Source organism: Castor canadensis, chromosome 10 (assembly GCF_047511655.1).
Source record: "Castor canadensis chromosome 10, mCasCan1.hap1v2, whole genome shotgun sequence".
In the NCBI taxonomy this organism is placed as follows: domain Eukaryota; kingdom Metazoa; phylum Chordata; class Mammalia; order Rodentia; family Castoridae; genus Castor; species Castor canadensis.
In genome coordinates this window covers 5,665,362-5,692,871 of record NC_133395.1, presented here as the reverse complement: position 1 = coordinate 5,692,871, position 27,510 = coordinate 5,665,362, and the positions used below count along the sequence as shown (strand labels likewise).

The following is a 27,510-nucleotide window of genomic DNA, read 5'->3' as shown; positions in this document are numbered from 1 at the left end:
CTAACAAAGAACCTGCTAACAAGCTCCAGCAATTCCAGGAACAAATGATATAAAAATTCATGCTTCTTGGTAAAGGAAGCCCACACACAAAAGAACTTTGATGATACTCAAAGATGACAATAGGTAAGACCTTATGGTTAAGTCATGCAGCATTACTGAAACTTGTAAACTCTCTGCAGTTTTATTTTATGGATGGACTTCAAATCAAGGATGGCTTTTTAAGCCTGATCTTCCCAGGCAGTCCAGCTCAAGCTTCCTCCCTGTTCCAGGATTAACTTGTACTCTGTTGGGGCCAAACATAGAAACAGGCATGCAACATATTTACCCCACAAAACTCAACTCAACCCTGTGAACAGGGGCTATCATTATCCCCATTTTCCAGATGAAGAGATGGAGACAGAATTACAGGTCGAGTTACTTGTAGACTGACACTTATGAGCCCAGGACTGACAGGTCTGGACACAGCCCCTGCACTAATCTGTGTCTCTGAGCTGTCTGTATTCATCCTCTAAGCTCCCCACTGTATACTCTCTGGCAAGACTATGATCAACATTCAATAACAAGACCACATTTGTAGAGAAAATAAAAATGTGTTCAAATGCTGGAACTTAGGAATTATGTGCGAGGTATGAAATGTAAATCTTCACCCCTAAATCAGAGGCTGTGTCACTAACGTGGGTATGTTTAATGATGGAGTGTGGCTCTTGCTACACTGATCACTGTAAATAATTCATCAAATAAAGTACATAATCACTTCATGGATGGCATGCATTCTTACATGTTCTAGAAGATATCATATCTAGAAGATATGTCAAAGGGCATTTGAAAGCTCCCATAACCACTTTTCTAGGGAAAGAAACTATAGTATATTCAGGATATGTTAGTGTAACTTGTCATGTCATCCCCACTCCCAGAAGAAAGTAAATCAGCAACAGAAAGAAAAAAAAAAGACAACAAATATAATCAACCAAAGTAAGAAAGAGAACCTACTGTTGTGTCTTGGTTCTTTAAGAATAATGTTTCATTACTTTAGTGTAAGAATTTAGCTTGTGATTTGCTCAGAAATGGAATATATGCCTAAAAAACCAAATAAGCAAACAAAAAACTCCACCAAAGCTGTCTCTAGAGCTTTCTAATTTTACATGCTTTCATTAAAATAATAAAAAAAAAAAAGCTTTGGAGACCCATATTGATGAGGAGCCTAAGAAATGGTAGATCCTACACACTCATTCAGTGTTTACTACAACAGCAGACTGGAACATAAGGGCTGATTCCAAGAATGAACTCTGTGAACCGCCCCCCCCACATGTGTGTGTGTGTGTGTGTGTGTGTGTGTGTGTGTGTGTGTGTAAAATAGGACTTTTAATCAAACAATCTTTAGAAATGATGACTTACAGACTATGCCACTAGACCACAACTTGAATATGGATTGACAGTAAAATAGTGCAAAAGTCACAGGAATCTAAATTGGGAGATGCTCTCTGGAGATCCTGTCTACAGCGCCGTTGTGGCCACTGATCACCTACAAAGTATTAGCACAATGACATTCAGGTTCCATCCTTCTCTGATTCCCATGATTCTACTTTGTAGGATTTTTGCAAGGTTCCATGGCCAAGTTATATAAGCAACCCACAGCACCTTTCTCAAGACAATGTCCCAAAGGCCACTCAGCTCTGGGTTGTCACCTTAGGAAAGAAATTGTAAATCAAGCACAGAAAGTACCTCAAAGAAGACTTGCAGATAAAGGCTGGTCACACAGGCTGCTTTCCCAGTATTAGCTCTAGCTAATATGTATCATGTCCAACATAGAGTTCCCCTAAAATGCACACCATCAGAACATATAGCTATTCATAAATAATTTTAAAGACATGATAAAAGTATCTATAGGTCATATAAAATACTATGTTTTGAAGGCAATTAAAGCTGTGAATGTAATGAAGAACAGAGGCTTTTCAGACCATATGGTCATAACATCCTCCTCTTTGGATCACTTAATGATTAGGAGATTTTATTATGCAAATTAAGCCCAAGGCTAATTACTGAAATAGGTCACTTGAAGAAGTCAATTCTAAATACGGAGAAAACCCAGATATATCATTTTGCCACATGTCAAAGCGAATAATCACCTCTGAGAAGAATTAATGGGGGCGCATAGCATTTTGTTATGTTATTTCTTAAAGGAATTCAGTGGGTTTCAAAATACAGTTTCAATTAAATATTGATATTTATTTTAAAACCCCATTTTAAATTGGGCAACCCTACAAATCAAATAAAAAGTTTCTACAGAATTTAGAGCAGAGCCTGTTCATTTTAAGTGGGAAGAGCTCTCCTGGTTTGGATTTGTGTGTCCAACCATGCAATGGCTTGGACCCGTAGGAAGAACTCCATCATTAGGGTGAACAATACCACTGATAAAATTATTTTATAGACAAGGAAGCTAAAGTGGCTTTTTCACTGAGCTCAGGCAGCAGAACTAAGACATAGGATCTGGGCTCCAGCCTATTTCTCCCCAAATGCTGCTCATCTCGGGGAATGTACAACACCCGTGCAGCTGAGGTCCCCACTGGGGAACATCAAGCACACTCCAAACACCGTCGCCTTTTCCTTTCCATGAAAGCAACCAGAATACAATAAGATGATGTGCTTAATACTGTCAGTGGTGAAGGCGCCACCAAGCAGGCACTATGATCAGGAGTTTAGCACACATAGTATACTTCCTAGCAACTCAAACTCCATTATCATTTACTGTCTCAAAATCAATCAATGCTTTGAAGTGTTAAAACTATACTTGTAAATCTGAACTTCCCATCATGCTACCAAGCACAATTTTATGAATGTACTACTATAAAAATTACTGCCTTGCAGAATAGAATGTGACTGTGACTAGTGTATTTGCATGTGTTCACATACATGTGTGTATTCAGATGTATACATTTGTTTGATAGGGACATAGTGACTTTCATAAATCCATCAATTGTTTTGGTACCTTGGGATTCCTGAAGAAGGGGTGCAAAGTCAACATTAATTTTAAAATTTATTCTTTTCATTTCCCATCTCCTTTCAAGGGAAGCCTGAATACCAGTGAGCTTTGCTGAGGGTGGGTAAGAAACTGGCTCCAACATTTTCCCAAGTGTCCAAAGTGCCTTCCTCTGCCTGTGACATAGGGGAAGCCTTTTAACTCTGCTCAAATTGTCACTAGATTTCTGCACAAAGCTCTGGTTCCTGGGTCATTTACCAGCCCTGGAATAGTCACTCAACAGGCAACATTCAAACAGTGTTTCTTTGGTTCAAACTTGAAACCCCACACTCTATTTTAAAAGGGTTTTTTGTTTCTTTTTTGAGAAAGGATCTTATGATGTAGTCCAAGCTGGACTGACACTTGTGACCCTTCTGCCTCAGCCTCCAGAGTGCTGGTGTGTTCCACTATACCCAGTCCTCCTTACGATTCTTTGATCCCATGCTACCATGATTTTACACTGCAAATCGTAACTGTAAGGAGAGTTCTGGAGGCCAGAGTAACTTAACTATCTGCAATGAACCTGTTTAGGAGGCATAATGATTTTCCTCAAAAAGAAAACTAAAAGATGCCATTCAGATTCAAACTATGATTCTAAGTACAAAGCTCTCATGCATTGATAAAAAGTAGTTATTAAATGCTCATTACATTAAGCAAAGAGGTGTTGGTAAAGCATTTCTTTATTTGCACTTCTTGCATTTTATTTCAAGTGAAAGGTTAAACCTCTAATGTTTACTGAAATCCTACTTGTGCTCAGTGGGAACATAGACTTCACAAAGCCATCTTTATGAAATCATAAACTAACAAAAGAGGAGGGACTGTTTTAGGTTTGTTGGCTTCCCTCCATCAGGTGCCACAGGGTAGACCGAGTCTGCAGAAGTAGGTTTGGGGACAAGTGTTTACCACCACAGGGAAATCTAATCTCTGGTGCGCCACTCTTCAGGCAACCCTGCCTTTTTTGTCCACCCACCCAGGGGCAGAAATCTTCTTCACTCCTCTGAGGTCTGTTTCAGTTCCCTATAAATGTCATGCTAGACACAGTGAGAAAAGCACTGCCAGCCTCCAAACCATTTATTTCACCCTGTAACTTTTTTAGATTTGTTAATGCTTTCCCTATTATTTTGTACACTTTATCACCCCACATACCTATTTCATCTCAGAATGCTTTTATTTTCATTTTATGATAATTATTCCATCAAATATATAATTTATCATTTTTCTCCTTTGTTATTCTTGGAAAGCTAATTTCTATGAATCAAGTTAGGTTCAAAACTAGGTTCTCAGTCTCTGTGGCATTTTACAGCAACAGACAAGATAACTGCACATCTATGACCACCTTTGTTTTAATTACTAATGTAGTAAAAAATAGTTATTATGGAGCAATAGATAAATGTGCATTGAATTACTGTTTCTGTGCTCTAAAGAGAGCTCATAGATGGAGAAGGCCAGACTTTCATTTGATCATCATGTGCCATGGGTGCCCAGCCAGAGGACAGCTATTTCCTCATGAGCTAAAATCTATGGATACAGAGGGAGAATTTAACCCATCTAAGGGTAGAACTTTAAACCAAAAAACATGAATAAGAAAGATTCTATTGCCTGAACCATGCAAACAGCTGTCTCACTCTCCCAGACTTTACTGTAACAAAACCCAGGACAGTGGGAACAACCCTGGCTTGGTGCCAGCCTGTGTCTTTGGTGACTTTGCCTGAAGTAGGCATTAGTCAGGATATGTACATTGTAGGACTTAACTACAGTGGATACACTTGCATCATCTATTCCCGACACAATATATCACGTTATTGTTACATATATGGGGGAAAGTGAGCAAACCCGTTTTGTCTTGTTTTTCTAAATCTGATTTAATGTGTATGCATAATGGTTCTTTGCCTGTAGTCCCTGTCCTTCCACCCTATGACCTCATCTCTATCTAGATCGATCACTTCGCAAGGAACGTATGCCTTTATACCACCTTGTCACTACTGGATCCTTAGCACTGGCACGGCCACTGCATAAAGAATGAACGCTGGATGAGTGAGTGATTGGATGGATGGATGGATGAAGAGAAAAGGCATTGTACAGATTGTTGACCTATCAAGATCTCACCAAAGGTCCTTAAAAATGTTTTTCTTAGGAGAATGTTGAGTATATTCACATAACCCACTTATATATATTTCAATACTGCAAGAATCCTAGGCATTTCCCCCCTTTGATTATTTATATTCAATTAGTACTGCTACAATATGGTCCCAAATTCAAGTAAGATATCTTTGAAAAACAATGGACAATTGTTCAGCAAAGATTCTCACCAAATAATTTGCCACGATAATTTTAAGGAAACAAAAAAATCAATATAAACCCATTTAGCTTATCCTAATTCCTACATAATAAAGGAACAGAACAGTACTTACATATAATGTAGTAATCTTTGTTCTTCTGAAATTCTAGACCCCACAGGTTCGGGCTGAATTCTTGGAACTTGATGGTAAATTTCACGTCTTGGTCTGGTCTGGCACAGTTGAGCAAGGGTGTATTTTCCTTCTTAATAGTGCATCTGTCTGCTTGGTCTTTATCGACCATATAAACTTTATAATATTCATACTGGCCAACAGTTTTAGAGTCCACTTTGGGGCAAATAATATCCAATTTGTCTCCTATCTGTGGGTATAGTACCAGTCCTTGTCCAGGTAGAAATCTAAAAGCATAAAAGAAAAGCAAGTGAGTTGGTAAAACTCAACAATTTTAGTAAGCGTTATCAAAAAGCCAGACACTGCCAATAATCCCAAAGCACAACATTTCATATCCACACTTTTATTCAAAACAAGTCAGATCATCATGAGACAAATATGTTTAGAAATTAAACTTTGAAAGCAGCACAATCAACCAGCAGACTCCTTCCTCTAAGAACTAGGGTCAGGCAGGCACCTCCTCCCTCATAATATTCCTGCACTCCTCTGTGTAACTTTACAGCAACTTCTCCACAATGAGTGGGTGAGTCAGCCCTTCCTACCCATTTGTTATTTTTTAACCATTGGCAGCTTTGGTTTATTGGGCATGCCACAGAGAGCTCATCAATTCCAGGCAACACTGCAGGCACTAAGACTTTGTTGTCCTGTTACTTTCCATTTGCTGTTGATGTTAATTAACAGACAAGTTTCATCAGGAATGTTTCAAATTACTTATCATAATTAGTCAGTTACTGATCAAACAATGGGTTTTTTATTACACTGAACAAAAGAAATGTCTTACAAAACTATAAAAGATAACCAGAAATAATTAGTTGCAGTATTGATTCAGCTGCAAAGTGAAGAGTCCTCAGCTTGCAAGGACAACTATAGTCCCTACTCTAGACATCTTCTCTTTCCCCCTCCCTTGAGGTGTACTTGCTCCAATTAATTCTTAGAAGCAAACCTTTAGAAGGAAGACTACTGATACAATATCCCCTGAATGCTTAGAGATAAAACTTCCCTCCTCCCCTTTCTTTCCTTGCTAGCCATGCTGCTGAAAGATCTTTCCTAATGGGAAGTTTCTCTGAGAACCTGAAACAAGAGCTTCCTAATGAACATCCTTCTAAAAGTGCTAACACTAACAACACACTCAGAAATCCCAGGACCGGTAAGCAGCCAAGCCTGCAGGCTCATTAAAATATTAAAGCCTGAGAACAAAGTATTGTGTCTGAATCCTTCCAATCCAAGGCTGTATTTAACCAAGGGAAGCCCACCAGCCATGATGACTAATGGGCCAGGACTCACTAACAGAGATAAAGCAAGAATGATGGGGTACCCCAAATTTCAAATCCATCTGGAGGCAACATGGTTTATGCTAATGAAAGGTATTAATTTTCTGAGAAGTGCATCAGGGTGGTTATAAAGGAAGCAGCACAAAACACAAATTATATTGTAGACTCAGCTTAAAAACCAGTACTTTTTATGGCAAGAAGGATGTCTGTTGCACATGGTGGCTGCACAAGCCACCTTCTTGGGAATGTGTTGTTGCACAAGCCCAAAGACAGAATGGTACCCTGCACACACACTTTTTTAAAAAAAAATTGGCCCCTTTAGTAAGACCATGTGACATTCATTCAAAAACAAAAAAAAGAAAAAGGTGGTGAATGGGAACCACCTAAGATAAAATCCTTCTGTGAAGCAGACCTCAAAATGAGTATTTATAACAATGTAAATTTTAAAACACCCAGGTAGGCACTGAATTCTCTGGAACTTCTGACAACTGGAGATGACCACGAGGTGACTGCCTCACTATGACCTTTTTGGCCATTTCCACAGTTGTGTAGAAATACTTCTAAAATCCAACCCCAAGGAAGTGAAGTCTGAACTTCCCCAGAGTGCTGTCTCAATCCCTTTAATACCAGTGCCTTCTCTTCAGTCCGTTGTTTGTGAATGAGGCTTTGAAATGTCTAGGATGCCTAGCAGTGGGTACAAACTAAATTCCACGAGCATTAAATTGTTCACCTTCCAGACACTTTTTCTCATGCTTATCCTTGACCTTTTTAGGAAATCTTCAATGTTTACAAAAAACAGGCGCCAATTCCTGTCTGGGGTTTCCCAGCATGCTTCAAACATTTTCTCTTCTAGCTGGCACAGAGGGACACCATAAGCATTTGCTGATGTGACTAAAAGTTTTCTTAAATTCTAACTCAGGTCTGTGGCTCAGTCAACATTTTTTTTTTTTTTTAAACCTTTTGCCAACTTCCCTAAGGTCTGTGCAGGTCTGGTAGGTCAGGATCCCAACCAAGCTAGATGCACCATTTTCTTGTCCATCCATTCCTAAGACAAAGCATGGTTCCCAGCCGATCTGTACACCTGTGTATGTTTTAGGGCTCCCCACATCACACCTCAAATCCCACTCCCACAGCTCTTTCTTCATTGAAAATGCTCCTAAGATCCTGAGTCCTTCAGGGAGATATTTTTCCTTGTTAACTAAGGACTCACTATGGATTTCCTCCCACCCAGACAAGTCACTTCTCATGACTCTCTTGTCACTCTACAGGTTAGAGTCCCAGTTCTCACTGGTGCTAGTGAGGTGAAGTCAAGGACACATGGAGCACGGGCAGGTATAGCTTCATGGATCACATATTTCAGATGATATTTTCAGAAGGCACAAATCACATTAAATAATTTAATGAGTCTTTCCATTCAGTTTCCAAAGGAGCCACCCTTCCTTGATATACAGTTTTAATTTGGGGTATGTTGAGAGCTGTCATGGTCAGTGACAGGGAATCATGAAACCCCAGGAGCTTATAAAAATGAAAGCATGTGAAGAGGGAGCTCAAATTTTAATATGCATTTCTGATATGCTCAGAAAGTGAACTCTGACCAAGCCCACTCTTCCCAAAACTTCAAAAACTGCCAATTCACCTACATTGTGGCAAAAACTGAAGCAGGAATGTGCTTTTCGGCCCTAAAAAAAAAAAAAAAAAAAAAAAAAAAAAGACATTGTCTCAAAAGGTCATTTGAAAAAAGATACCTGTTTATTGGATTTTGGATTCTGTAGAAAAGAACCCAATTCTGGAGTGGCGGAAGTTCCTATTTTAAGTCTATCTGTAAAGGATTGGCACACCAGTCACCTTCATTGCTGAGACTGTGGTTTCTCAATAAACAGAGAGCATGGCTGAGTTGAGAGAGGTCCCAGGTCTCTGCAAGCTGCCCCAAGGGCTGGCTTCAGGATTACTACAGCCAACCTCCAGCACAGACACCTCCTGGGAGCCCTCACACTTCCCAAAGCCACAGGACAGCAAACAAAGCATGAGCACAGTGACCCAAGTGACTTATTTTGGGCCAGATGTTCTTAGAGGCAGAAAACAGGATGATCCAGATCATCAGGAATTTACAATCTAGCTTTCTGAGGGCAGGCAAGTCCCGGGGGTGTCTGACTCAATACTGAAGGCCCGTGGGGCTGCCATAAGGCAGACGCTCAATAAATAATGTATAAATTGGAAAAAAAAATGAACAAATGGGAGCTAACATTTACACACAATCAAGTCAAATTAAGTGTCACAAGCTGTTTTGAGATCTCAGGTGGACTAGGCATTCTGCAGACACAGCTTCAGCTGGCGTAGGGGTAGGGTTTCCATAAGACCTCTTCAGGCTTGGTTTCTGACCCTTTCTCTCTCGAAGGATCTGGACAATCCCACCCTATTTAAAACATGAGGCAACTGAACATTCCTAGAACCAGTAATGACAAAAACACTGCAGCTTCTGAGCTCTTGCTGGTGGCAAAGCACCGGTCCAGGAACTTCACATCCTTGACTTCCACTGGAGCACTGCACATACCCAGTGCTCAGACCAGGTGAAGACACTGATGTCCCATGAAATGCAACAAGAAAAGCCCTTTTCCCTGCACACTTTCCATTTCTTACTGCATCACAATGAGTCTAAACCTGGTTTCGTGAAACCATGGTTTATTTATTTATTTATTATTTTTAAATCAGGTTTTTCATAGATAAGCCATGAAGTTAAGAAAAATTAGGAAAAAGCCAATACACAGGCAGGCTTGTGAGCATCCCATGGAGAGCTACAGGGAGTCTAGCTGCAGGCCCAGCACACACTAGTCATTCCCAAAGCCAAGAGGCTTCTTCAAGGTAGTCAGCTAAGACTTGGGCTCATAGGCAGCCACCTAATATCTGTGCCTTGGCCCAGGAGGCCAAGAACCAAAAGTGGAGAACAAAGAAGCTAACCACTGGAATTTGTGTTTTATATTTAATGTTACAGACTGACCTCAGAAGATTTATGCAAATAGCAGAATGTATTAAAAAAAAACAAATGGGGTGTTTCTTAATACTACCATTTTTTAATGGAACACAATGAGTCCTATAGGCTATAATCAAGTCAGTGCACATAGTTCTGTTTTTGGATTTTGTTACCTGGCGATTGCTTAGAGACCTTACTAAGTCAGACTACCTATACATCTATGCTCCAAGTATTTTATGATATTCAATAATACACTCATCATTTGTTGACTTTAAAAGTGTTTTTAAAATTATGATGATGACAACTGGCCAATTTTAAATTACTACCTGACTAGCCATAGTGAATGTCAAAACAGATTTCTTTTAGTGTGCTGAAATAAGGTTCATCTTGGAACCAAAAACAGAACAGTGGAAACCCCCCAGAGATACAAGCCACACCACACGGGGGAGGTAGTTCTCATTAAACTCTGCAGAAAAAAGTGGCTAGAAAGAGGTGTCATTTCATAAAGTCTGTAAATTTTAAATCCCAACCAAATAACAAAGACACAACAGTGTTCCATGACCCATACAGGAGCCAGCCTTCTCCCTGAATCTGGCTGCTGAGCTGTCTTCCAGTGAGGGAAAGTGCACCTTGCTCCCTGTCAGGCAACCTCAGGACTGCTTCCTGGGCCTAACCCCCCAACCCCATCCTCCCTTGAAGTAAGTGGAGGAGCACTGAGCAGAAATGGGCAATTCCTCTGGTTTTTCCCAGTGAATCATTTCCAAGCAAGACAACAGATGCTTTCAGATATAGAAAACAGAATGTGGAAAAAATGCAAATTCTGAAGTAGGGTTTTCAAAGCTAACATATCTGAAGTAAAATGATTTGACATTAGAATACTTTTTCACCTTTGGGATTGCCTATTGAATTTAATTCAAGTTGCAAAAAGTTCTTCACCAACTAGACACTAATACTTACTTCCATGTGGAATACTGTGATGATAACTCTAATAATCTAAATTAGACATTAATATTTATTAATCTAAATTAGATCTCTAATAATTTACACATTTCAACTCCATATTCCTAATTGTAAAAACTTATATTATCATTATGCAACACAATATTCTTTAATGTTAATAGAGCAGAACATAACCGAACCAATGAGGAACAGAGCACAAAGTTCTAACAATTCCCACGTGAATTGAGGCTAGTTTAAAACATTGGCACAATGACCGAGAGCATAATCTAGCTGCCTGGAATTCAGAGGCTTCCACAGGCTGTTGTGGTGGACAGAACAGACCCTCTCGTGTTGCAAAGTCAAGTCTGAATCCTTCTACTGACCAGCATTGCCTCACTAGGTGCTTGGGTCAGGTGAAGGCAGCAGTTGCCAGATCTACTTCTGAACTTGGCCTATTGGCCTAACACAACAGGAGGATCCATGGGGAGCCAGAGGGTGAGATGGTCAGGGACAGCTGCACTGCCTGGCCCTCTTCCAGCAATGGAAACCCCATTTTCCCTGCTCTTCTTCACCCACCCTTCATTTCCCCTGACCACACCCAGGTTGCCTCAGTATAGACGTCCTGTGACTTGGCACATGATTCTTGAGGTTGAACAAAATGGGCTAATGTACAAGCATGTCTGGATCTCTGAAAGGCCACTTGAAGCTGATGCAGTCTGAGAAATGCAGGTGAAGAAGGACAACCTGGTGGTTCTCCCAAGAAAAGTGATGGATAACATGGAAGTAAATGACTGAAGAATAGGCCAGAGTTGTTACCACACACAAGGGCAAGTTAATATGTTAGTGACTGAATGGAAAACAGTCAAGCTGACACAGAACAAAGTGATGAGGACAAAAGACAGGAAAGACCAGTTTTGGGGTCAGGTAAAACCCTTTCAGACAGGATGGCAGTGCTTCTTGGAAACCCAGAACAAGAGCTTCTACTTACAGTGTCAGCTGAAACTAGAGCTGTTGCTGTCTTCTGTCATTCACCCAGAAAACTATTTAAATAAAATGTTTCATATTTGGCATTATCAGGGCAGGTATTGAGTGCTGAGAAATATGGCCATGGAACTCATGTAACAGAACAACACAAATCCCGCCAAACTGTGCGGGTGCAAATGCAAATGGGGTGGAGAGAGACAGGAGACCCACACAGTATTTCTATCTGCAGAACACGGCCAAGCAAAGTAAGTCTCCTAAGTGAATATACAGTATGTTCCATGGAAAACTAATTGTTTTTCCTTTCATCTCACAGTCACACAACTTGCAATGACTTCTCAGCCCATGACCGGCCACGTACATGAAGGTGGTCCCGTAAGTTGTATAGCACCCCGTTATGTCTCGGCCATTTTAGTTTGCATAGGTACAATGTATGATGTTCATGCAAGAGTTGTCCCTGTGCTTAGGCAATGTGTGACTCTGTATGATCACTGAACATAGATGGCTTATTTCAGATGAAAATAAGACACATATCAAACATGTGGTGTGCCATTCTTCTTACTTTGCTGGCTGCAGGAGACCAGCATGGGCAGACAGTTACACCAAGGCCTTTAACCTGTTACTGCTTTGGGCTGCTGGGTGGAGAGTCTAGAGTGGACTTTTAACTTTCTGTGAGTTTCAAAACTTCTGCAGTAAGCATTTACTGACTTTGTGAGCAAGTTGGGACATTATTTTTAATGTATAACTTCAGGAAACAAATTACACTATCTTCTTCAACTAGCTTTCATTACTATGACTTTTAAAGTAAGTGTTTAAAATATTTAAGGCTTGTAGACTTTCTTAAGTTTGAGATGCAATTTCTTAGAAAACAAATAAATGAAATTATCATAGTTGGAATTGTGGCCCTGTAATAAGTCAATGTCTGAAACCAGAAAAGATAGAAAAACATACAAATTGCTTATTCGAATAAATGAAAAAATAAGTGGTAGATACAATTTATGCTAAATCACTGAATGCTCAAATCTGGAAATCGGCTGACATTTCGAGAAGCATAAATCCCAACTTTACCAACAGGCTCACCCTAGCAGTTAGCAAACCAAACATCATCTGATGCTCTAGGTTCGTTCCCAAGTCAGTGTAAGGACACTTTGAATTTACCACATTTTGTAAAATGGACTTCTTCCATGAAATACCTCTATTTTAATTCATCAGCAAAGGCTACAAGAAGAAGAGAAGCCAGCATGTAAGTTGGTTAGTGTGAAATTCTAATGAGGACAGAGACTGCAGTTTGGCTTGTTTTGCTTCACAAAGGACACAAACTGCTTTGGCTAAGCCCTACCCTTGACCCTCAACTCTGCTGTGCGCTTCTGGCCTATGGAGCTGCATGAACACAGCAGACGGAGTGCTCTGTGCACTTGGGAATGCAAATGCTCCTGAAGAATGACTGCATCAAGAGTGTGTGCATGCAATGATACATCTCATAAACAGGCAGGATATTCAGCCCGGCGTTACTTCCACTTAATGTTACAGTGCTGCTACAGCTTAAGAAGATATTCTAGACAACCTCCAAAAAGAATCTGTTCTCAAATGAATAAGTAAAAGTGGCTCAAGAATGACACAGGCAGTATCTCCCATAGGAAATGCGTGAGAAACGTTTCTGTTTTGGTGGATAGCACTTTACTGCCCCCTCTTGCACTTTAACATGAGAACAAGTTTCCACACAGCCTTATTCTGAAACCAGAGAAGTAGTGGGGTATAGCTATAGGGTGTCAGGTTCATACAGAACTAGGTTACCAGAAACCACTGCTTAGAGTAACAAGTAATTACCTTGAAACTTCCAGCAAGAGTGCACCACTATCTTCTCAGTGGCTTCAAACCTCCAAGAAATAAGGTAGTAATTGGAGGCTTTAATTGACACTTTCTGCTGTAATTCAAATGTGTATGTGTGTTGGAACAATCACTTGTTTTCCCAGGTGCCCTTCTTTCACAGGTTTCTAAAACAAATACCATCTGCAATCTGAAGCTGATTTAGTCAAGGATAAGAAAGAGGGCCTAAAAGCAGGCTACACAATTGGGGACCATTAAAGTGTTATAAATGGGAGGGCGAGGAAAGAGGTGTACATTTCAATCTTCACACCAACCAAGAGCAAACTCTTTTCAAGAACAGAAAGATGAGAAGCACCGAAATTCAAATGCCTTATGAACCCACAGGAACACAAACCTGTTCAGCAACTCTCCCAGGTGAGGTACATTTGTACCTCTTCATCTGTGGACACACTTGCAAAAAGGAATTAAACTATAGGCTAAAGGTGAGTTTTCTTTATCAAATTCTAATTTGCAATGACGGAGCTAGAGGGTCCACTTCTTGGCCCAATGACCTCAAGTCATGTTTGACGGTCTTTGAGTGTACCAGGGTGGATACTTTTATCTAAATTTATCCATTTCCCTGTCATTCTACAATTACCAGTGAGTCCAAATAATATTCAATTTCATGGCTTACAGTGCTACACAAATGAATGAAAACTGACACCCTTTGATGTTAATCTTGTTTTTTATTTGTGATATAATGCTCAAAAACACTGGTGGCTAATGTAAATTTAATTTTAAAACACTCAAAAATAATCTCATGGCTTAAACATTTTTACAGGAAATTAACAGAAGTATTTGTTACATTTTTACCTCTGTTATGATTTTCATGGTCATAAACTCCTGTAACAAGTCAAGGTTGAAAATACATCATCTTCTTGTATATTAATCACCTACATGTCACACATTTAAAAGTAAGATGTGCAGATACCATTGTTGTCTTTTCACAAGAAACTGTTAAATTTCTGCTATGAAATTAAAAACAATGACCAACAACCTACCTCAAAGCAAAAACAGAGGTCTTTATATAATTGGTCCAACACTCCTCCCAAACTACTCCCCACCCCCCCAAAAAAAAAGTCTACAGTGAATTCTATGGCTACTCAAGCAAAATCTGGGGGTCTAAAAATGAAGCCAGGGTGCCAGTGAGAAAGCAGGAAGGGAGTGATCTCAAATGCTAGACTGTCCTGCTGGCTCCACAACCATGTGGCTCCATGATAGAAACTAGGATTTCATAACCCTCAGAAACAAGAAACATTGCAGGCTTCTTTCCCAACCATAATTTGTTTGCACCTGTACAGTCTTGTTCCCAACTGTGCTTTTAGCAAGAGTCTATAAAGGAAGATGGAACTCATGTGATTTATAGGTGAGGCACCAGACAGAAAAATGGCTCTCACAGAGAAAGGGATTCAAAGGGCTTTTCTGCTGGCTTGCCATTGTTTCAGATATAAGTGGTCGGGTCCATGCGCTCCTTTACCTGAGTGAGAAAGTCACAGAGATGAAAACCACACAAAGTCTGGCAGGGACTGGTTTGGTATTCTAAACACATGAAGAAGTCAGCTGAGGGACCAGTGGCATAACCAGCCAGACATGGCCATAGGCACCTCTGTCCCTTCCATTACCACCATCACCCATAGTTTCTTTTTCATTTCAAAGAATTTGGCCTATTCAGAGAAGCAATTGCCCATGTCTTAGTAAGACAAAAATCTCTCCTTTTGGTGGGGCAGCAAGCAGCTTGGGTCCTCACCCCAGTGAAGGCGCACTCATTGGGTGCTTCTGCAATTAAAGCACAAATAAATGGACACGTCAGACAGAAGAAGAGATAAGACTCTTAGTTCTCTCGCTACAAAAAGGGACTCTCCTTGCCAGGCAAGCACAGTATGCCTAGCAACACAGTTTATAAGGCTGTGTGTGATTGCTTTACAAGCCCCTGAATGGCTGTCTCCCAGACACTTCCTCCTTCCTGGGCTCCAGAGGAAGGGTCAGGCACAGGTCCACTATGGGTGTGTGACAGGAGACTTCTTCCTGCCTGTCTCATGACTTCGCCACAGCTATAAGACTGCTAACATCAAAAAGGAGGAAAACCACAGTGAGTTACTGACTTTGCACATATCACCCACCCCAAACTGTGTATCTGATAAAAATGTGAATGAATGGCTGTCACTGGCTGTTAAGGCAGCCTGGACACACCTTGACCAAAATCCAAAACACCCTAGGACTTCGATCCTGTCAGCTCTTCCAACAGGCTGTTACTGAACTAAGCTGAAGTGAGCTGAACAGGAGGGAGTTAAGAGGATGTGCTGGGGTCCCTGAGCTCAAAAGAAAGGAAGATGTGGATGCCAGAGGCCTTGGGCCAGCAGCATGGTTTGCAGTAAGCCAGGTAAGCAGATGAGGAGCATGGTGAAAATGTGAACCAAGAGGCACCTCAGTGAAGTCAAGAGAACCCCAGGCCCACGGATATTCACCGCCTGGCTTCCTTAAACAAACGGCTCCAAACTTGCAGAACATCAAAAGCCAGATGGGCTGTACTGAATGACTCCACAGGCAAGAAGCCAGACTCCCGGTTTGCTATAGAAATAGGCCTGGACTTGATTTGAGTTTTCTCAGCTCTGACAAGCTGGAAGCTGGCATAGATCCCAAAATCCAAAATAAAATGGCATTTAATTGTGACTAGACTCTAAAGAAGATGTCATACTATCTCCTTAGCTTGACATGCACTCAGCTTCTAACCAAATGCAACTCTCTTTGAAAATTTGACCTCTTTTACCTTGCAGGGAGAGTTGATCAATTATTTAAATTAAAGAAAAATGTTAATAGTCAAAGGAATAATACTCAATAAATGCATTAATATTATATACTGTAAAATCAGCCTAGTCATCCTTCAAATAAGCCAATGATTATTCTGTTTCCAGGGAGTATGACCCTGTCATATGGAACAGTCAAAGGACCAGTTTAGAACTGGATGGCATGCATAAGAAAGCAACTAAGTCAGAAGAGACAAGGGTCAAACCTAGCATATTCTTTTTATGTACCTTGTGTGCACGACTTTGAGCAAATGTGTACTTCATAACTAGCTCCTCTCTGTGACAGCATCGAAATAAGAGCAGATAATTAAGAGGGATCCTGGCTCCAAGTACTTGGGTTCAGTCCACTTCTTAGATACCTATACCCTTGAGTAAGTTCATTAACCAATGTGGCTTTGGTTCCCCTCATTTGTTTAAGGTGACAACTGCAGTACTTCCTTTATGTAGCTGCTATGAGTGTTTGTAAGTATTTATTCGCCCACTAGTTAGAAGAGCAGCTGGCACTAGTAGGTACTATATGCAACTGCTGTTATATAAAACAAGGTTCACCAGGAGCAGGTTTCTAAATGAGAGATACCATGTAATATAAACGGTAAAAATGCTACATTGCCCATTCCATCCATGTGCCACTCAATGACCTCATCTCTAACTGTCCTAGAATACACAAAATGGATTCAGACAAAGGCCCTACTCCCACCACACAGTTGAATGCTGTACAAGTGTCCGGGTTCTAAGTGCTCTTTAAGTAAGCCTGGGGTAGGGAAGCAGGGGAGAGGGTGTCTAACTTGGTAGTAAATAGGAAATAAAAAAGGAAAAGTGCTTCATGAAGGAGAAAATCTTAAAGAATGAGAAGTTTGGCAGGAAAACAAAAGATAACATCAGAGAGTTTTAAAAAATGAAAGTTATTGTCTTTATTAACAGAGTATTTTCAATTTTTCTTTGTATGTGGAAAGCAAATTGAACCATAGCCTGGCACACAGTAGTATGTTCAATTAATTTTTGTTAATACTAGCTGACATTTATTGGTTTGTTGTGCCAAGCAGAGAGCTAGGCTCTTTAAACACTTTTAACTTGACCACAATTTTATTACTCTTTTATTCAACACTATCATATTACTGAACTATCTTAGAGATAGGACAACTGAATGACATGGGGGATACTGCTCCCAAAGCCACACAGATAACAAATGGCTACACTTGGGATTGGCTCACATAGGCAAATTTCAAAGCAGATGCTCTTGACCAAACTACAGTAGCCTCTGCTCCACTGTCTTTGCTAAGTGAACTGCCTAACCTGCTGGTTACCACACTCATGTTGAAAAACAATAGGTACAGATAATCCTCACATTAAAAAGGAAGCCAAAATCAATGGACTGTCCATTTGTTCAGTTCATGGAATTTGTCTTTGTGCTATGGCCAGATGTATGAAATGATGGCACACGTTTACAGTGGACACTTCACAGCATTGCTATGGCCTGCTGACTATTTTCTGTATTTCAGCAATCTACCAGTATTCCCCTGGGCTGCTTCTTTGAGTAACTCCCCTCTTCTTGGGTGATCATTGTCCCTTCTTACTGTGTCTCCCCTACACACCAGGCCATGGAACCCTAATGCAGAATGTGCCTGCTTTCCTCTGTGGTTTCTCTCTGTCAGCCTTAGCACTTAAATCTCAAGGGTAGACATGTGTACTTTGTATTCTCAGAACCTACTAACAGGCCAGACAATGGTGACTAAATTAATGAAGTGTCCAACATCAATGGTCTAGATTCCTTATGCTCCCCCACAGCAAGAATGGGGACAGGGAGGTTGCCCTAGAGATCCTGAAACAGCCTTTCAAAGTAGGATGACCCAGAGCAACGGTTCTCCAGGCATGGTCTCCCAGCAACAGCAACTGCATCCGTATCCCTGGCAGCTTTCTAAAAATGTAAATCTCCCAGCCCCACCCTAGAACTCAGGAATCAGCAATCCCTGCTTTCTCAAGCACTGGGGTGACTCAGGAACCCTAAAGTTCAGGAGCTATGCTCTGGAGGGTAGCTCTCTAGTAGCAGATGATCGTTAACAGTTAGGCAGTCATCAACATAAATCTGGGCTGTGCCTTTCATTCCCGGAATACTTACTGGATGCCAGTGCTGGCCAGAAGAAAGTGAACTGGAACCTGCACTGGGCCCTGTTCTTTCTGTGCCTGCGGTAAAGATTAGGGATTGCATTTCACAAGTCAATGAGATAGAGCACATCTAGGAGAAATGTTGAATCCTTGTAATGATGGTCTGTGTTCCAATAGAAAGAAAGGGTTCAAAGCTTTTGAGAACTTGTTTCAATTTAAAATATACCCAAAATATAGTTACTTTAAGTGAAAAGTGACATTTTCTAACTTCTTCTGTAATTTGATACATTGTAAACTGGACACGAACATGATTTGCTGTGCTTTCTTCATACATTAGGCAACTCTGATCCAGGGCAAATATTTTGAAGATACAATAAGCCCACTGAAGTAGTGGAAAGAACAAGACTGAAATGCAGAAGCATCTTCAGGTGGCATGACCATGACCACATTGTGTATCAGGTTCCTCAGCTCTAAAACAAGCAACTGAAGGCGGTCAGCTGAAAGACTCTGCTGGCTTTGAAAGTCAGAAATTCTAGCACATAGGTGAGGTGCCCTGCAGGAAACAATGGTTTAGAGTGACAGACAGTAATAAGCTGCCCCAACACATATCTGCCAGCTGATGTCTCAGGCCCACTCACTTAATTCAAAGGCAAAGACATATTGGCCTTAAGGTTTCAAACATCTGCACAGCACTCCTACTTTTCCATGAAACACACAGATTAACGCCTCAGTGGCAGTAGGGATTGTGCTAGCAAATGTTGGATGAGCGATACAAATACTATAATTAAAATTGGATGCAATTGAATTTCAATGGAGAAAACAAACTGGGTTGTTAATCACTCTCTGTGGAACTTATTTATAGTACTAAAGATGTTTTACAAGTATGGCCAGAACACCAATGGCTCATTCATGGCACTCTGATGTTCCCTTTACTGACTTGCCTGAATGCTCACCCACTCTATAGCCCTGGAGAATGGAAAGTGCAGACTATCAGAATTTATGAGTGCCTACTTGTTCTTCCTATTTTGTTTAGATTAGAATTACTTGGGGTAGAAACAACTTGCTTTTATTTAATGAAGCTTTTCCTGAATATTTTTTTCCTTTTTATTCAGTTTGAAATCAGCAAGTGCATACCCACCAACCAGAGAATGCCCTGGACTAGGAGTGCATATTTGAATTTATATGTGAGAAAGAAAATGTTTTAAAAATCTGGAGCCACTACTGATTTCCTGTTGAAACTGCAGAATCATGCTCACCTGGCACTCAGTGTTCACGGAAAACATTCAAAAAGGATCACCTACTCTTTTCTCTAGTTAGCAAACTAGTTAGTTAGCAAGCACCATCCTTACCCTTACGCATCATAATTCTGAAATGTGTTCACACAGGTAAGACGCAAAGCCAACTGCAGGACTCCTGAAGAAATGGCAGGGCTTTCTTGAACCATTTCTTTAATCACTTTAACCCTGATCCTAATAGAAAGCGGGAGGCCAGGGCAATTCAGCTTCTTCTTTTGTCATTTGCCTGCCATAAATATGCACCAGTCTGCATCTGAAAAGCTGAAGGAGGCAGCAAGCTTGCTGGACATTTATCATGCTCTGTTCCCTGTTAACAAGCAAATACTTTAGTTGAATGGGCCATTAGCAATCATTGTCAAATGGAGAATGCAAGGTGCTAGGATGTGACCAGCTTATAAATTAGGGGGTGTCCTTCTCTTTGATGAATCTAGACAAATGAAATGGATCTTTTGATATAGATTAGTGAATTAAGTGAGAAAAGAAGGCAGTGGCAGGCCCTGGGCAGGGGAGGTCTGTGAAGAAATAACTTTAAAATGTTTTTTGTCTATGAAAGCAACTTACTAATGGCTACAGTATTTCTTAAAATGATGAGTAAAACAGGCAACAAATGCAATGTATCTATAGCCCACAATTATGGTCAAGTCAGCTGTCTGAAAATTAGAAACAAAATCAACAAAATGGGTGTAAGGTAGGATATTTAAGATTTACTCACAGTCTTCACTAGAAGACTAGAAGTCTAGAAAAGACCTAATGCTGTTCCTTTTGGTAAAAGGTACCCAAGATCCTCTCCATCAGGAAAGTCACTTGGGGTCTGCAGCCTTCCGTGTGCCCAAACACCTTCAAAGTTTCTGAAGAAATGCTGAGACTTTTCTGCAATACCAAATGGGAGGCAATAAAGTAAATGATTCCCTTCTGGTGGTTTGACCCAATTGCGGATGTCACTCTGCATGAGACCCAGCCATGGATTGAATGGCTTATTCTGTTTAATGACCAAAATGGAAAGTGTGGATGGCAAAAACAAAAAGTCCATCTCATTTACAAGGCTGTTCTGGACAGGGCAATAACAGCCAACAGCACAGAGAATTTTGTTTTGTTTTTCACTTTAATGCTGGAGAAAACTGCCATTTTTCTTTTTTATCTTAGAATTTATACCAGGGAACCCATTCCATCCAACTGGAAGAGTATGACTCACATTTATGAATAACATAGCTTCTAGATATGTTATGGTTTTTGCCATATTGGATGAATTAATTTGAATTAAAAGGAAATCCCCCCCCCCTAAATTTTATTATCTGTTCTTTTTCTCTTCTTCTTTAACTCCTACGGGGTGGGAAAGACAAAACTCACAGAATGACACGATGGGCCTGAGGAAGGGCCTACATCCTATGTTTACTTTTGCCTCTCCTGTGTGATGTGAGATGCAGCGGGGTCTGAGAGAGGCTGAAATCAAAAGGCCTCTGTTTTCTTTTCAGAGAGCCGAAGCCCTACCTATCCCCGCTGGTCTCTGCTGCTGCCCAGCAGGTCTCTGCCTGAAGCCCAAATAGATGAAGGCAAGGACCCTAAATGCGGTTAATCCTACAGAATGGCTGCTGCGGTCAGGCCAGGAGTTAAGCAGGAAAAGCTTCAGGCCTAAGGACTGCAGCGATCTGAAGCTTTAATCAGCCTCCATCTCAATCTATAAAAAGGCCGTCAATGCAACCCACCTTGACCATATTATCCTCCACCAATGAGCAAGAACTGAGCAGCTTTTCTTTGCTGCTTCAGCTCCCCCAGACCACAAGTGGCGCTTTCATACTTCTAATCCCAGTTTCCAAGTCCGTGTGGTTCTCACATAATACCCGACAGCCTGGAGCAAGGGCTTCGCCCCGCACTCTTTTCAGGGACGTGTCATTTCTAACATCAAGCTAATCTATATGTTGCCATGGCTCCCCCCTTTATCTGCCTTTACATCTTATGAACTGCATGGATTTACACATTATTTTTATCTGAAAGACAGAAAATGGTGGTTTTATTGCCATACAATCAGATTACTGCTGCTAGTTTCTCTATGCCTTTTTACCATACTTCAATCAAAAGGGATCAGTTTCTTTATGCTCTGCCCTTGATTTACATTACATCTGTAAAGACCTAGTCTGGGTTGTAATCCCCTTATTAACTATGACCAGGGTTGATTTGCCTAAAAATAAAAGCAAATTGTGTCAGACCCTTTCACTTTGTTTTTGATTCCGAACTACAAAATGGATTACTAAAGAAATCTTCAGAGTTCACACGGCCAGTATAGTGCTGAATTTAAAATGAGAATTAAACGAGTTAAACAGGGGCTATGTCAATGGTTTACATTTTCCATCATGGGAGAAGCGCTGAATTGCTTATGCCTTTGTATTCTTTGGCTTTAGAGAGACAATGGAGCCACAGGAGTTTCTCCAAGCTGTTCAGAACATGTCCCATTTGCTCTCCTTCGTTCTTTACTGTTCTTAGTCCTTCCCCAACCCCATTCTAATTCCCCCCCTTTAAAAATGGGGGTAGTTCTTCCCTAAAGAGCTAATTCCTGACCAGCAGCTTATAGTTCTATGGATTCTGCATATTTTAATCAAAATATTTTAAACAGTTGAACTCTCCTCTTTAAGGCTCTACTCCGCTACACAAAGGGTGAGCTCATAAGCAAAATCTATGTAGATGTATGATAAGTGACCTGAAAAACAGGTTCTTTATGTCAGCAGCAAAGGAAGGCAGAGATTAGGCTGACACTAGGGCCATTTTAATCATCTTTCAAAGAGTCCTTCTTTTTGTCCAGTTTGCGATGAAATCTTTATTTAAGAATAAAATTTTCGTAAAATGCTAAGGAAATACATCTCTCACAACATGTTTTTTTACTAGGGTCTACTACAATCTGGATTTCCTTCTCCCTGCCACTCCCATTCCTATGACGCATCACTGCAGTCATGCTGAGGTCGCCAATACTTTCCATTAGGTGAACACACTCTGAAACATGGTTGCTCAAAGACAGGTGTTACATGAGGCTCCTGCAAGCAACCTGAAGTTTTTCAGTGGAAGACAGGTTGGCAATTCAGTGTCTCCAGTGGCAAAGCCGGTTTGAGGCAGTTATCATTCACAACCACCACCCAGAGGACTCACCTCAGTACTTGCACAGAGAAGAGGTTTGAGGATAATTGGTATAGCTATTCCAGCTGTTCTTCAGCTGACTATGGGGAAGCCATTCCAACATGCAGTTTTTAGGTGGTCTCGGGGCCAGGGCTAATTCACCTGTCCTCATACTTTAGCTTCTTCAGAGTCAGAAGCATTTAGGCATGTTGGAGTCATTTGCATTTCTTTGCGTTGGTAGGGCTAATGTCAACAGCTAGGCTTTGTGAAAGATTTAGAACCAAGTGCTTAACGAATCATTTCAACCTCCAGCTCTTGTTTCTGAAGCTCCAAACTGTAATTGTTGAGGTTAAGAAGTGCAGACCTAAGACAGGATTCCCAAATAAATTCTCATCTGAAAAGGCTACCGGACATGTTGTGAGGTATCACTTTAGCTCTGCCTTTGTGCTCTGCCTGGCTCAGTTGTCCTGGGGAACAACGACAGTCCATTACCTACAGTTTATCAGCCTGACAAAATGTGAGGAATGTGGACAAACAATTCCACCCCTGGTGCTTTGTGCTTTTCTCTCTATATATTAAAACCGACAAGATTAACCCAAACGCAAACTGTGGAGCATAGTTCAAGGGGCTATTCAATCAGTGCTGAATGTGCATTTGTTTACCTACAAAAATAAGAATTTCAGACACAATGCAAGGCAGGCCAGCATATATATGTTATTGAATGAGCTGTTTAAACAGCACTATCCATTGTAATTTATTTTAGCAATCTGACAGGTCTGTATTTATTCAGAGTCTGATGGGGAGAGGCCCATGTATTACAGGTTATCTACATATTATTCAGCTTTTCTTTGGCATCAGGTCAGTCAATATCAAGAATTCAGTAGTATGTAGGGAAAAAGTTACGTGAGAAAAGCAAAATGCTTTGTTAAGTAAGTAGTGTGTGATGCACAGGGAACAGCATCCCTAGACACAAGGGGTTAATGCTTCAATGCAATTCTCAACAAAGTCAGTGAAATTTATTCTAGAATGCTACACCAGAACAGATTTGCTCACTCTAAAGTGAAATAATCATTATTCTTTCAAAAACTCAACTACTTTATTTTGGCAGAAACAGCATGCTTGAGGGAGAAAAGTTTTACTTTAGTGTTAATTGGAAATGGAAGCTAGGCTTTGCTGTTTTCTCCTGAACTAGTAGTGTGTGTGTGTGTGTGTGTGTGTGTGTGTGTGTGTGTAAGTGTGTGAGAAATAACCTAAATGGCACCAGAAACTATGGGTGGGATGCAATGTGAATAAACTAAGGATAACCACAGATCCTCCAGTACACAGAACTTCTTTTAATTAGTACATAAACTCTGGAGGAGGAAAGCACAGAGAACGTGATTAAAGTACTTATGGAGACGCTGAATTTACAAAGGGTCTTCTGGACACTATGCAAACAGCTGCTGCTTGCTCCCCATGTCGACCACCTGCTAAAAAAGCTGACCCCCAAAGGAAACAAATCTAGTTACAGATGGCCACTTCATTACAAATAAATTGTTTCACAGTGCAACTTCAAAATATGTGATTACCTTCCTGCCACCTCGTATTTACTGACTGAAACTTCTCCCTGGAAAGAAGTGTGCGACTTCCCCAAGTGAAGCAACCTCCTGGCACCAGGCGGGTCCATCCATTCTCAAATTCAAAAAAAGGCTCTTTCATATCATCCTTCCAGGAGGAAATCCTTCCGATCTCTCCTGCGGCCTTTCAGCTGCCCACTTTCCCAAAGTAAACCTTTTCCAGAGACAAAGTATCTAGTCCTCCACGCCAGCCATTACCAGGAGAGTTTTAAAGGAGATTGTACTGTTGAGGGTAGGGAGCAGCAGCAACCCCAGCAGGGCAGGGAGGCAGGTTTCTCCAAAATGCAGGCCCCTAGCAGTGCTCTAAACCAGTGGCCTCAGTTCAAAAAAATAATCTAATCTGAACCACGAGGGCCGTGAGTAAATATCAGTGACCTCCCCTTCCCTAACACAATACAAAAAGAGATATCACTGCCTAAATCTTAGGTGGAAATCATCATTGTTCTTTCTTTTCCAAGTAGGTATTTCTAATCCTCCTCCCGGATGCACGCAAATTAATGGTTAATAAGAACACAAAGATACAGACGCTGGGCTGAGCGCTGAAGGGGTTAGCGGGAATTTCTTTCAACTCCATTTAAATGTAAATATTAAATCCGAAAAGGAAAAAAGGAATCGGCCTCGGAAGAGAGCCGGGGGTGAAAGTGAGAAGCGGAGCGGAGCAGGCAGCCTGGGGGAGGGCGCGGCGCTGCAAGCATCGCGCAAGGGAAGGGTGACCTCTGTAGGCACCGAGCGCTCGCGCAGCGCACAGGTCCCAGCCAGGCGCCTTCCGGCCCCACCTGGAGCCTCGCGGTTCCGTATCGCTGTCTTTACAACCAGTACAGCAAATACAACACCTTGCATTAAAAAAATTCCATACAAGCAGAGACTACGCGGAAGCTGACTGCACTAACTTTTAGATCCGAGCAGTGTTTGAAAGTGCCGTCCAGCAGCATGCAAGAATCTCTGTTTAAACCGATTTAATACTGGGGCGGTTTTGCCTGTTAAGGAGGGCATTTTCGGTAAACTTGAAACTGACCACTTTTGAGAGTAGATACAATTCTTTCATTGAGGTGTAATTTCTAAATTAACCCCCTATGTTTTTACTACTAAACCCACGCACCCCTTGCTTAACTTAATGAGGCCATTGATTTTGCTTCTGATCCCAAACGTTCCTCCAGACACTAGCCAATGTGCCCACACTTTCCCCCAAGTTTCCCAAGGCTCAAATCCCAAGATTCTGTGAAACGCCTTCTGGCTATGATTCGAAAAGTAGACCGAGAAATGAGGTGCTCTGAATACTCAGCTGGCTACGGGTACATGAAGGAATGGACTGCAAATTTTAAATTCTCCATGTACGCTGGCAGCTCCAAACGAAAGTTACTCTCACAAGGCCTGGCTTTCTCCTCCTGGCTGTACGATGTGACAAAAGCAAGTCTGATCCAAAGGATCCCGTTCCTATCCAGGGCCCCCAAACGAGAAGACTTCAGCAGCTGCGTGGACTGGGTAGGGCCCTAAGCTTTTGCAGACGGCGTCCTGGAAATGAAGCCAGCTACCAGGCCCGCTCAGAGTTCAAGACCACTGATTTATAACCGAAGGGAGGCCGACGTGCAAAGGACCCTCAGGAAGAAACCTAAAGCCCATCTGCCAGGCGGAGAGGAGAGGGCTCGCCGCCAGAGTTCTGCGGGGCAGGAGAGCTCCCCGCGCACACTCGGGCTGGCGACAGGGGGCCGAGGCGCGCGGGCCTTGGAGCGCCGCGGGCTCCCACTCCGAGGGTGCGCTGCGCTGCCCCAGACCCACAGCCCGCGTCGCCTGCCCGCCCGCCCGCCCGCGAGGCCGGGGCCCACGCATCCTGCGCTCCCCGCGAGGGCAGCACCTCCGCCTGTCTGCTGAGCCCGCCAGTCTCTGCGCGTCGGTCAGCCCCGCTTTTGGCAACGTCCTTCGTCCTCAAAAATCGAACGAGGGTCAGGTATCGCCATCAGACACCTACCCAGACGCGCCACCCGAGCCGGCCAAGGGCTTTTAGCACGCTGGAAGGGCTTAGGGAAAGAAAGGCGGGGAGAGCGCCCCTTCGAGTAGGCGCTGGGGCTGGCAAGCCGAGCGAACCTCCACCTAGTGAAATGTGGCCGCGATAGGGGATGGGGGACAGGAGGCCCGGGTTCCAGAGACGGGCTCCGAGGCTCCCGGGCCGACCCCACCTCCCGCCCGGACGGCGTGGCGTACCCGGGGCGGGGACCTCGGGGCGATCGCGGACATCACTTACTTGGAGTTCGAGGAATTCCAATAGATAGGCTCTAAAACTATCGATCTGGAAATCGCAGTTCTGCATAAAACCATCAAAACTCCCCAGCAGTACTTCCACACAGAGTCCCTCCTCACGGCCATGGCTAAGCCGCTCCCAAGCTGTGCGCACTCCGGGCGCGAAGGGACGGGGCGCGGGCCGGACCCCCAATTCTCCGGGGCAGACAGGTGGGGAAGAAGCAGGCGCCTGGCGGCAGCTCCGGGACGCGCCGACCAGCTCCAGCGGTCGCAAAGGCCGGGTGCGCTCGCCCTCCGAGGCCCTCAGGGCACGGGGTGGGATCGCACGCGCGGGGCGCGGCGGCGCGGCGGACTCGGGGCTCCGGGGCGCCGCGCCGGACGCAGCTCGGACGACCGCCTCCCGTGCGGATCCAGGGTGCCGGGCCAGCCGCGGCGGGCGGGCGGGCGCAGGGAGGCAGGGACGGCGCGGGCCGGGACAAAGGCCCGAAGCGGAAAGACGAGCCGGCGCGGGGCGGCGGGAGCTGCGCCCCAGGCAGGGCCGCCTCGGACTATAGATCCAGGGGAGCGGGCAGCGGCCCGAGCGCGCGGGCGCCGCGTCGGCGCGGTTCCATGTCCCCGGGCGCGGAGCGGAGAAGGGCGCCTTCGGGCGCGCGGGAGCCTCCTCAGTCCTCAGAGCTCTCGGCGCGCGGAGTAAGTAGGAGAGGCTCGGACGCGTGCGGGCCTTTGTGTGCGGGGAGGGCGCCGGGAGCCGCTCGCACGCAATTCCTCGTTCCAGCCGGCGCCGCCGTCCCCGCGGAGGAGAGTCAGCGCGGCTGGCGCGCTGTCAGAGCGCTATAAACGCGGGGC

General features: G+C 42.8%; 1 protein-coding gene across 1 annotated transcript in view; it reads right to left on the bottom strand.

Moving 5' to 3' along the window:
* The window catches only part of Efnb2 (ephrin B2), a 39,657-nt gene extending 12,691 nt beyond the window's left edge, over positions 1-26,966 (bottom strand). Inside the window, exons 1-2 of the mRNA XM_020156141.2 lie at positions 26,669-26,966; positions 5,428-5,711 (exon numbers count right to left, since the gene is read on the bottom strand). Of these exons, the coding sequence (XP_020011730.2) occupies positions 5,428-5,711; positions 26,669-26,790 (406 nt within the window). The 5' untranslated portion in view covers positions 26,791-26,966. The remainder of the gene's footprint in view (positions 1-5,427; positions 5,712-26,668) is intronic.
* Between the last annotated feature and the right edge of the window lie 544 nt (positions 26,967-27,510).